General features: G+C 46.1%; 1 protein-coding gene across 4 annotated transcripts in view; it reads left to right on the forward strand.

Annotated features, from left to right (window-relative positions):
* Positions 1-12,308, forward strand: part of golga3 (golgin A3) — a 106,724-nt gene that overhangs the window by 80,306 nt on the left and 14,110 nt on the right. For all 4 annotated transcript variants that reach the window (XM_072469317.1, XM_072469494.1, XM_072469574.1 and 1 more), the window contains 5 exons: positions 294-491; positions 2,794-2,910; positions 3,868-4,007; positions 5,463-5,595; positions 8,362-8,484. In XM_072469317.1, coding sequence (XP_072325418.1) covers positions 294-491; positions 2,794-2,910; positions 3,868-4,007; positions 5,463-5,595; positions 8,362-8,484 — 711 coding nt within the window. The remainder of the gene's footprint in view (positions 1-293; positions 492-2,793; positions 2,911-3,867; positions 4,008-5,462; positions 5,596-8,361; positions 8,485-12,308) is intronic.

A 12,308-nucleotide genomic window follows, 5' to 3' on the forward strand; every position in this document is an offset into this window, starting at 1 on the left:
AGTTGCAAGGTATAGTTCTGATTAAAGCTTTTTCATACAGGTGTTTGTGAGGTGGTCTAGATTGCACCTGAAACTGTTTTCCAGTCACTAATAGTGTGTTAAAAATTGTCAAATATACAATGGAATCTTTTGAACAGCTCTTATAATCCCTTTTGTACCAGTCCCCAATTGTATTTTTGAGAAAAAGTCTGTCCATATACCTTGTGGGGTTAATTACAATGAGTATGAAGGATCATTATTTTATTTTGTAGAAATGCTTTGCTCACTGATGGCTTCGGTTCTCTCCCACTTAGCTTCAAGAGTCAAGAGGTTATCGGAAAAAGATAAGACGCTTGGAAGAAGCCAATAAAAAGCTGACTCTAGAGTTGGAGCATGAACGAGGGAAACATGTTGGTCTGAGTCAATCCCATGCTGCACTGAAAGAGCATACCAGCATCTTGGAGACTGCCTTGTCAAAGAGAGAAGCCGATCTTGTACAACTTAACCTTCAGGTATGAGCTTAAAAGCAGAGGATATATTTTAAAGTCTGGAGTCATTTCTGCTGCCAAATCTCAAGAGTGCTGCAGATTTAAGGATTTCCAGATACCATAAATAAGCATTTTGTTTATTTAAAAAAAAAAAGAAAATCCGTGTAGGAAATTGTTATATATTATATTTTATATTCTGTTGCAGTAATGTTATTTAAAACCCAGGGCCAAATACATACATACAGTATGCCTGCTAAAACTGTGATTAAGGAGTTGTAAAGGTGAGGTCATTATTGATTTTAACCATTGACTTGTTTACAGAGCGATGGCTAATGGAATATTGTTTATAGAAAGGAGGTGCCATGGGGTGTAGATCATTTGAGTGATGGTGTTTAGTCCTGGGACATCTTAGTGGGATATAGATGATGTAATTAATGGGAGGAGCCAGGTCTTTCTGTAGTTTTGCAGTCTGTTATAAGATTTTAAGTTGCACAGCAGTTTGCTATAAGATTATAGTCTGACAAGACGAGGCTTTTCAGGTTGTTCCTGAAGGAAGGTCTCTCCAAAGGTCTGCAGAGAGCATGGCAAGTAACCCTGATTGTTAACTTTGAGTGGATTTTGAACTGTATTGGGTTGCTTAGTTAGAATATATAAAGAGGCAGGTGTAGGTAATGAGTTGAAGTTGTTTCTGTTTATTTAAGAACTGTAAAACAATTTATTTGATAATGTGGTTAATTCTATGTTTAAATTAAACCTAAAAGATACCTATTGGTCAGAGCCTTCACTCCTGGGGTGAAGTATCCTTTCCTCAAAGTTTTACAAATTATAAATTGTTTGGGGATCTCGTCCGTTATCCTAACAGAAGTTGGGATCTCCTAACAGAAGTTGGGATCTCCTAACAGAAGTTGGGATCTCCTAACAGAAGTTGGGATCTGGTCCGGTATCCTAACACCTTTAATATAGTAATATAGCTTTATTATTCTAATATTAATCTCATGGAACAAAAATCATTTAAAAAGTTCATTTTAAACACTTCTGCTAACATTCCCCATTCACACGCTCTCTGTACCAATGTTCTTTTATGCTGCATGGAATGACTGCGTAGAAATGGGGAATGTGCTGTGCAAGGAAAAAACAGACTGCGCACAAGTAGCGTTCCCTTTAAAATGTGAGCATTAGGGGGTGCATGTCTTTCTTAATGGGAATGCGCAGTGCAACAGGCTGACATGCATACAGCAAACAGAAGTTAGAGGTAAAAGTGCACTCCATCTTCCCTTTCTTTCACAAATGCCACTTTAACTAGTTATTTCTAAATGGGCCTCTCAACACATGGGTGTGATTTCCTCCATCTAGTAAAGTTGCTATAGTCCCAGATGACCATAGGATACTTTCCTCTTTAAGGGGGCGAGCTGACCGGTGATGATTTAACCTGAGGATCAGCACACCTCCGGCGAGGGGCAAGGTTGAGAAGGCAGGGCCTTCATGAATAATCTCAGCTGGTATAATCTTTATCATTGTCACAAGTAGGCTTACATTAACACTGCAATGATACTGTGAAAAGCCCCTAGCCTCCACACTCCGGCACCTGTTTGGGTACACAGAGGGAGAATTCAGAATGTCCAATTCGTCTAACAAGCACGTCTTTCAGGACTTGTGGGAGGAGACTGGAGCACCCGGAGGATAATCAAGCAGACACAGGGAGAATGTGCAAACTCCGCACAGACCAGGAATCAAACCTGGGACCCTGGTGCTGTGAAGCAATAGTGCTAACCAATGTGCTACCGTGTAAAGGAATTGAACCAACGCCGTTGACATCGCTCCATGGCACAAACCAGCCATCTAACTAACTGAGCTAAACCGGCCCCTTTGCTCCATCTACCATATTTTTGGAAGTGGAGTCCACAGCGCAAAATTGTCCTGTCTGGCAGAAAACCAATGCCAGAGCCACTCATGATCCAGAAGACCTGGGAGGTCATATTATGGATGCAATCTGGTAAACATTTGTTCATGTTGTGTTAAATCCAGAATCACATATGCTCAGTGGCCCCAGCAGTTTGTTTCTGTCGCGTTGAAAGCTGGGTGCTGCTCCAAATAACGCAGCAGCAAACCGTACTGTAGCCTACCAGTGCAGCCGACCCAAAACCTGTCTTGTCAAAAAGCAATGATGATCTTTAAGCCCCTTTTCCCTTCCCCCAGCTTCCGTGATAATCCTGTATCTCATTAATATCCATGTTCATCTCCAAAATAGAAAAAAATAAGGGAATGCATTCTCTTAGCAACAGCGACTAGGAGGAGGATTTAATCGCGTGACCCTTTTTTTGGATAGGTACAAGCAGTCCTAAAACGGAAGGAAGAGGAGGACCAGCAGATGAAGCAATTGGTACAAACTTTGCAGATTGCGCTGGAAAAAGAGAAAGGAAATGTTAATGAACTGAAACAGCAGGTAAATGGTGGCTTTAAACATTCATTTCAAGGAGCAGTAAACCTTTTAATGATAGCAGTCAAAACCCGTTGCATCATTAACATTTTATATTTTCACTCCAAAAGTAGGGGTTTGGAGCCTGGGGATGTCTAATTTTCTTGAATTCCACCCAGATTTAAACTGAAGGGAGGCAACAATGTGCAAAGGTTTAGAAAAATTCAAACACTTTGATTAAACTGCAACTCATATTAAATGAATTGCACTTCAAAATTGCCTGTCTTGCTGCATATGTCAACACTAGTCTGTAAATTGTGTTGAATCGCAAAAATAGAAAACGGGTTGCTTTAATCTACATCTCTTACCGAAGAATGATTACAGCACAGCTTGGCGTAGGATTGAATCATACAAACTCTCTACTGAGGAAGTGGGTCTCAGCCTGTTCGGTAATTGAAATGTTGCAATTGCCTTTTAGTATACAATGAGCTGGGGTTTGGGTACTATCAGCCAGGGTTCCTGCCGCTGAACAGTGATTCCTGCTGACAATGCACGTGTGGATCATGGATGAAGAAAGCAGTGCACTCTGCTGTGCTGCCCTTTATACTTCAGCAGCTGTCTTAAGAATAATCATCTGGATGTGGGATGCTGAAGGGCTGACTACTTTTGTTAAACAATACATAATCAAGAGACAACTTCAAGATGAAAAGGGAATGAAATGAAATGAAAATCGCTTATTGTCACAAGTAGGCTTCAAATGAAGTTACTGTGAGATGCCCCTAGTCGCCACATTCCAGCGCCTGTTCGGGGAGGCTGGTACGGGAATTGAACCCGCGCTGCTGGCCTTGCTCTGCTTTACAAGCCAGATGTTTAGCTTGAGATAATGCAATGTTTCCACCTCGCTAATGAAAGTAAAGCACTATTTTGGCTTTGCTCTTTACGGTAGGTCTATTTTTGACAAATCTTTATTTCAATTATTTATAGGTTTCAGCAAACAAGGCTGAGGCTGGACACAATCGTCGTCACTACCGAGCAGCTGCCCTTGAACTCAGTGAGGTGAAGAAAGAGTTGTACGCCAAAGAACAGCTTGTAGAAGCTCTGCAGGCAGAAGCTGATAAACTCCAGTAAGATAACTGTGTGGCAGTAACTGTTCTACACATCTGACATCTACTTGTTGAGCTGAGCAATACAACTGTGTACTCTGAACTCCCTAGGATTAAAACACCATCTAGCCTGTCTTGTGTTGGTAGAGTTTCCCCACACTGTAGCCTCTTCAGCACCATGAATCCATGTCACTTTTTGGGGGTCAAAATTGCGCAGCATTGCCAGGTTAACTTAAATGTTAAGAGTTTGGGAAATCCCAGCCCCGAATCCCATGCAGTACTCGATCTGGAATCTGTGGCTGGAGTGATGTCAATGGACTTGTGATTGTGTTTGATACATTTTATTGAATCATAGGAATTCAAATTGACCACATTGGCTCCTCATATGAGTGTCAGTATAGCTACACTAGGGAAAAGGACACGTGTGGGATTTAGATGGTTGCTTATTTGGAGCTGTTTGCTCAAATGGGGAGCTGAATAGAATAACCTGTTCCTGCTGAATCAATTCCGGGATCTTTTGGCCTATTTGGTTCAACTACGTGAAGAAACAGAAAAAGTAGTTGGAAAATCCTCATGTAAGTATTTTCTAGAATCTCCTAAACCAGCAGCAGGTTTGCAGCTTTCTACCGTCACAACTATGAATGTAAGCAACTTTTTTTTAAAAAAAGTAGTAATTTACGAGATGCTGGTTAGGCCAGCATTTATTGCCCATCTCTAGTTGCCCTTCAGAAGGTGATGGTGAGTTGCCTTCTTGAACCGCTGCAGTCCTTGAGGTGTAGGTATACCCACTGTGCTGTTAGGGAGGGAACTCCAGATTTTGCCCCAGTGACAGTGAAGGAATGGTGATATATTTCCAAGTCAGGGCGGTGAGTGATTTGGAGGGGAACCTCCAGGTGGTGGGGTTCCCAGGTACCTGCTGCTCTTGTCCTTCTAGATGGTAGAGGTCGTGGGTTTGGAAGGTGTTGTCTAAGGAGCCTTGGTGAGGTACTGCATGGCTGCTACTGTTCATCGGTGGTGGAGGGTTTGAATGTTTGTGGAAGGGGAAGCAATCAAGCAGGCTGCTTTGTCCTGGATGATGTAGAGCTTCTTGAGTGTTGTTGGAGCTGCACTCATGCTTTCAAAAGGCATCTTGACAAACACATGGATAGGATGGGTATAGAGGGATATGGCACAAGGAAGTGCTGAGGGTTTTGGCCAAGGTTGGTATCCTGACCGGTACAGGCTTGGAGGGCCGAAGGGCCTGTTCCTGTGCTGTGTTATTCTTTGTTCATCCAGGATCTACAGTTGTTCAAAACGTGATATCATTTCTTTGAGAACCCAGCTTGTATCTCAAGCACTGCCTTCTGTCCCATCAGATAGCTTCAGCTGGATGAAACCTGTACCTTTTTCAGTAATTTGATTTCTTAATGGTTCCTGGAATTGCTGTTGTGTTATGATTGGGTTGATCTAACTTTGCTCCGTTGTGTTCTATTGCAGAGCCCAGGATGAGAAACACACTCAGGAAATAGCACAATTCCAGGAGGAATTGGCTGCAGCTCACTCTCAGCTTAAACTATTGCAGAAACAGCTGGATGAGCAGCTAGACAAACCTGCTACTGTAAACCAGGAGGTACAACTTGCCTTGTGGCTATGTCTATGTTATAAACCATGATACCTGCACAGCTTGATCTGCCGGTTTCAACATAGGCCTTGACCGTAATTATACGGAGTTTGGAATCCCGATGAGTGGAAATAATTTTATGCTCCCCTCACCTGTGTTTGTCTTTTCATGACCCGGTCCCACTTCCATCAGTATTCCAGCCGGTATCCTGAGTGAATGTGGTTGTAGGTTCAAGTTACATTCCAACAAATAATCTAGATGGCACTACAACACCATATCTATGAAAGTAAACTTCAGTTTTCGCATGCTTTTCTAACCTCGTCATGGAGCAAACGTGATACTCTTCCTATTCCTGACCTGGTGATCTGTGGAATATCCATAGTGTTAGCTTCGACCAGTTCATATTAAACCTGTTGAGCCACAGGATCAACCTCAATCTCCCATATCGGGCCATGCAGCCTCTCTGACCACCCTTTCCCTTCCTGAGTGCATTGCACCACTGCACTTTATGTTCCTTATCACTTCTTGGGGACAGCCATGTTTCTTGTATCCCAACAAGACAGTTGGCTGAGTAAGCAAAGTGAAAAAGACAGATTTGTGAGACTACAAAGAACAATACGGCACAGGAACCGGCCCTTCGGCCCTCCAAGCCTGTACCGGTCATGATACCAACCTTGGCTAAAGCTCTCAGCACTTCCTTGTGCCGTATCCCTCCATACCCATCTTATCCATGTGTTTGTCGAGATGCCTTTTGAACACCGTTAATGTATCTGCTTCCACAACCTGCTTCCAGGGGGAAGACTTGATTTGAGGGTATATGGGGAGCTTTAATCATTGTGAAAATGTAATGTAATCTATGCAGCCAGTTTTTTTTTTTTTTTTTTTTTTTTTTTTTTTTTTTTTTTTTGCAGTGAAATGTCTGTGAGCACATATTTTTTAAACAGGAATGTTTTGTCAGGGTCGCGCACAACTCACTCCTGGGCTTAAGTTTTATCTTTTTAAAAATAATTTAAAGCACCCAATTCTTTTTTCCCAATGAAGGGGCAATTTAGTGTGGCCAATGCACCTACCCTGCACATCTTTGGGTTGTGGGGTGAGACCCACGCAAACACGGGGAGAATGTGGAAACTCTACACGGACAGTGACCCGGGGCCAGGATCGAACCCGGGTCCTCTGTGCCATGAGGCAGCAGTGCTAACCACTGTGTCACCGTGCTGCCCTGAGCTTAATCTTTATTCAAGACCATCTGTGTTGTAGCCCTATTGAAAGGTTACCTCTGTGGTAGGATGCCATGAGAATAACTATGGCTTTTCATACTTAGAAATATGGCCTGATATTCTCTGTCTGGATGAGAGGGTCCACACTGGATATCCAGGCTGTACTGGTGCTGATTTAATTCCATTCTGCCCCTAGATTGCAAAAGGGAAAAAAGTAGATAAAACTTGTTTTTCATTCTCCAGTGAGCCTTCACGCGTAGAACGTTTTCTCTCTCTCTTTCACCTCCCACCCTCTCGCTGCAACATCTCCATCTCTATTTCTCCCCCTACAACCTATACCTTTGTCTATGTTGTGCAGCGTGTTTAGCCTGAGCTCTGATTCTTCTACTGTCGAAAAGCCTGCTTCCAAAAACTACCTAGACTCCCCTGCAAAAGACAAACATTCAGTCAAGACGTTGCAAGAGAATTGGTGCTTGTTGGAATGATTTGCTAGCACAGGTCATAGTATCCATACAAAGCATCAGGAGACCATTTGGCCCATTGAGTTTACACTGACCTTTTGAAAGAGAGCCCTACCCAGGTCCACTTTCCCCGCCCTATCTCCGTAACCCCACCTAACCTGCTCATCTTTGGACTGTGGGAGGAAACCGATGCGGCAAACGGGGAGAAGATGCAAACTTCAGTCACCCAAAGCTGGAATTGAACCTGGGTCCCTGGCGCTGTGAGGCTGCGATGCTAGCCACCGTGCAGCCCCTGGTTTTTTTTTTGGGGGGGGCGTTGTGAATGACTGTCTGAGGAATGAAGTGCGAGGAACTGAGGATATTTTGCAGCTATTTTACTGGTATTGTAATTCTCCCTGAAATATGCTGTTGCCCTACTTTATATGGTATTGGTGATGGAAGTAGCTGGAATATTTAGAGATATTCAATAGGGATATTTATATTGTATTACCTTTTTAAAAATAACTTTTTTGGATCCCTGGACATACCTGATTTTGAAGTTCTTGTTAAATAATGCGACATAAGGGCAGCACGTGGCACAATGGTTAGCACTGGGACTACGGCGCTGAGGACCCAGGTTCGAATCTACGGTCACTGTCCGTGTGGAGTTTGCACGTTCTCCCCGTGCCTGCGTGAGTTTCACCCCCCACAACCCAAAGATGTGCAGATTAGGTGGATTGGCCACGCTAAATTGCTCCTTAATTGGAAAAAAAAAATTGGGTATCCAAATTTATAAAAAAAACAATGGAACATAAATGTGTGATAACTAACGAGTGCTGGTGCCTTAATAATGGAAATACTATGTGGACAATATTTTTGCTGTGGTGTTCAAATATTACATTTTATTCTGCTCAAATCTGTGGCAATAAGTTTGCTAAAGATTTTAATTCAAACATGGAGTATATGACGCACATTCTGTCATTCATGGGGTTGGCACCTGTCCCTTCAGCAAAGGAAGGTGGAATTAGTTGCCAGCAATGGGAATTAGTTTGGGGAATGCCTCCTACGCATATACTGATGACTGTGATTATGGCAAAGTAAAAAGTCTTTCTCTTCAGGTGGAAGACTTGAAATGGGAAGTTGAACAGAAGGAAAGAGATCTTCAAGCTTTAAGACAGCAGCTGTCACTGACTGAACAGCGAAGTCAGAAGGAGCTGGAAGGATTACAAGAAGCTTTCCAGGTGGGAGATATTAGATAGAAGAGTCTTGTTCAGTTGTCACTATCCAAGTACCTATACTTTGCACACTTTTCTTACATGGTAGTTATCTCCAAATATTTCCTGGTGAATGAGTTGAGATTTTTGGCAATTTGGCAGTCTTCCCCAACACCATTTATTTAAATATCCTGTGGCTTGGAAAGTTCAGAATGTAAGCAAAATAGACAGAAAAATATTCAACTTTTAAAACAAATATATATATTTTTATTCAATTTTAGCCAATTTTCAACAAACCTCCCCCTTACAGAAAAAAGAAAAGCATAAAACACACAGATCAGCATCGTACACTTATATCACGAATTTCCCCAATGTACAAACCCCCCCCATGAAACAATAATAAACACATACCCGAACCCTCCTCCCTCCCCTGGGTTGCTGCTGCTGACCACCACCTAAAGTTCCGCTAGAAAGTCTAGGAACGGTTGCCACCGCCTGAAGAACCCTTGCACAGACCCTCGCAAGGCAAACTTTACCCTCTCTAATTTAATGAACCCTGCCGTGTCGCTGATCCAGGCTTCTACGCTTGGGGGCTTCGCATCCTTCCACTGTAGCAGAATCCTCCGCCGGGCTACCAGGGACACAAAGGCCAGAATACCGGCCTCTTTCGCCTCCTGCACTCCCGGCTTGTCCGATACCGCAAATAATGCTAACCCCCAGCTCGGCTTGACCCGGGCGTTCAACACCTTAAACACAGTTCTCGCAAAACCCCTCCAAAACCCATCCAGTGCCAGACACGCCCAGAACATATGGGCGTGGTTTGCTGGGCACCCCGAGCACCTCACACACCTGTCCTCTACCCCAAAAAACCTACTCAACCTCGCCCCTGTCATATGCGCTCTGTGAAGAACCTTAAATTGTATCAGGCTAAGCCTGGCGCAAGAGGAGGAAGAATTAACCCTACCCAGGGCATCAGCCCACAGACCCTCATCTATCTCCTCCCCAAGCTCCTCCTCCCATTTACCCTTTAGCTCCTCCACCAAGGTCTCCTCCTCTTCCTGCATCTTCTGATAGACCGCCGAGACCTTGCATTCTCCAACCCACACCCCCGAGAGCACCCTATTTGAATCTTACGTGCTGGAAGCAGCGGAAATTTCCTTACCTGCCGTCTCACGAACGCCCTCACCTGCATGTACCTGAAGGCGTTTCTGGGGGGCAGCCCAAATTTCTCCTCCAGCACCCCAAGGCTCGCAAACATCCTGTCTATAAACGATCCCCATTCTTTTAATTCCTGCCCGATGCCAGCTCAGAAACCTCCCACCCATTCTCCCCGGGACGAACCGATGGTTCTCTCGAATCGGGGACCAAACCGAGGCCTCTACCTCCCCCATGTGGCGCCTCCACTGCCCCCAAATTTTCAGAGTTGCCACCACCACCACCGGACTCGTGGTGTACCTTGTCAGCGGGAACGGCAGCTGTGCCGTCACCTGCGCTCTCAGACTCGTGCCCACACAGGACGCCATCTCCAGCCTCTTCCACGCCGCCCCCTCCCCCTCCATTACCCACTTACGGATCATCGCCACATTGGCAGCCCAGTAGTACCCAAATAGATTGGGCAACACTAACCCTCCTCTGTCCCTGCTACGCTCCAGACACACCCTTTTTACCCTCTGGGTCTTATTCGCCCACACAAATCCCATGATGCTCCTGCTGACGCGTTTAAAAAAGGCCTTGGGGATCAGGATGGGAAGGCACTGGAACACAAAGAGGAACCTCGGAAGGACCGTCATTTTCACCGACTGCACCCTACACGCCAACAACAGTGGCAACATATCCCACCTTTTAAACTCCTCCTCCATCTGCTCCACGAGCCGAATCAAATTGAGCTTGTGCAGGGCCCCCCAACACCTAGCCACCTGGATCCCCAGGTGCCGAAAGCTCCTTTCCGCTCTCTTCAGCGGAAGCTTGTCTATCTCCCTTCCCTGGTCCCCTGGGTGTATCACAAAGAGCTCACTCTTCCCTACGTTAAGCTTCTATCCGGAAAAGTCCCCGAACTCCCTGAGGATCTGCATAACCTCCGGCATCCCCTCCAATGGGTCCGCCACATACAATAACAGGTCATCGGCATACAGCGACACCTGGTGTGTCGTCCCCGTCCCCCCCGAACCAGTTCCTGGACTCCCTCAGTGCCATGGCCAAAGGCTCAATTGCCAATGCGAACAACAATGAGGATAGGGGACATCCCTACCTCGTCCCCTGGTATAGCCGAAAGTATTCCGACCTCCGCCGGTTCGTGGCCACACTCGCCACCGGGGCTTCATAAAGTAGCCTAACCCAACTGATGAACCCTTCCCCGAACCCAAACCTCCTCAGCACTTCCCAAAGATACTCCCACTCCACCCTATCGAAGGCCTTCTCCGCGTCCATAGCCGCCGCTACCTCCGCTTCACCCTCCACTGCAGGCATCATAATTACGTTGAGGAGCCTCCGCACATTGGTGTTCAACTGCCTACCCTTCACAAATCCCGTCTGGTCCTCGTGAATCACCCCGGGACACAGTCCTCAATTCTGGTAGCCAGCACCTTCAACAACAACTTCGCGTCGACGTTGAGGAGCGAGATCTGCCTGTACGACCCACACTGTAATGGGCCCTTGTCCCGCTTCAGGATCAGCGCCCCGGACATTGTCGGGGGCAGGTGCCCCCCCCCCCTCCTCGCCTCATTGAAAGTCCTCACTAGTAGTGGGCCCAACAGGTCCATGTACTTCCGATAGAATTCCACTGAGAACCCATCCGGCTCCGGGGCCTTCCCTGCCTGCATGCTACCCAACCCCTTAACCAGCTCCGACAGCCCAATCGGTGCCCCTAGCCCAACCACCTGCTCCTCCTCCACCCTCTGGAACCTCAGCCGATCCAAAAATCGGCGCATCACCCCCTCCCCCGTCGGGGGCTCAGACCTATACAGCTCCTCCTAAAAGTCCCTGAATACCCCATTTATTCCCACCGCACTCCGCACCGTGTTCCCCCCTCTATCCCTAACTCCCCCAATCTCCCTCACTGCCTCCCGCTTCCGAAGCTGATGTGCCAACATCCAGCTCGCCTTCTCCCCATATTCGTACACCGCCCCTTGCGCCTTCCTCCACTGCACCTCTGCCTTCCTGGTAGTCAACCGGTCGAATTCGGCCTGGAGGCTTCGTCGCTCCTTGAGTAATCCCTCCTCGGGGACCTCTGCATACCTCCTATCCACCCTTAATATCTCCCCCACCAATCTCTCCCTCTCCTCTCCTTATGGGCCCCAGTGGAGATTAGCTCTCCCCTCACCACCACCTTCAGCGCCTCCTAGACCACCCCCACGTGCACCTCCCCATTGTCGTTAGCCTCTAAATATCTTTCAATGCACCCCCCGGATCCGCCCGCTCACCACCTCATACGCCATCAACAGTCCCACATCGAGGCGCCACAGCGGGCGCTGCTCCCTCTCCTCCCCCAACTCCAGCTCCACCCAATGCGGGGCATGAAAAATATTCAACATTTAACTGATTGGCATAATTATGGGGTTATGCTTTCCAGGCAACTCACTAAATGCAAGTGTTATTTAGTACTACAATCCTGAAAATGAGTAAGTATGATGGGTCATCTATGCATGTCCTGGAACCATCTTTGTTACATGCTCTGGAAAGATTTGAAATGTCACGATAGAGGGCTGTGGAATAGTGGTCATACTTGAGCTTCACATGTGAGCTCCAGATCTCTTGTCAGGAAAGAAAGGGTAACTTTCTCAAATTAGAGAGGAGAGACTTTGGTGGGAGTCTGGCCTGGGCTGTTACAAACTTTCTCGGATAACTAAATTCAG

The sequence above is a fragment of the Scyliorhinus torazame genome, chromosome 1, assembly GCF_047496885.1.
Source record: "Scyliorhinus torazame isolate Kashiwa2021f chromosome 1, sScyTor2.1, whole genome shotgun sequence".
NCBI lineage: Eukaryota > Metazoa > Chordata > Chondrichthyes > Carcharhiniformes > Scyliorhinidae > Scyliorhinus > Scyliorhinus torazame.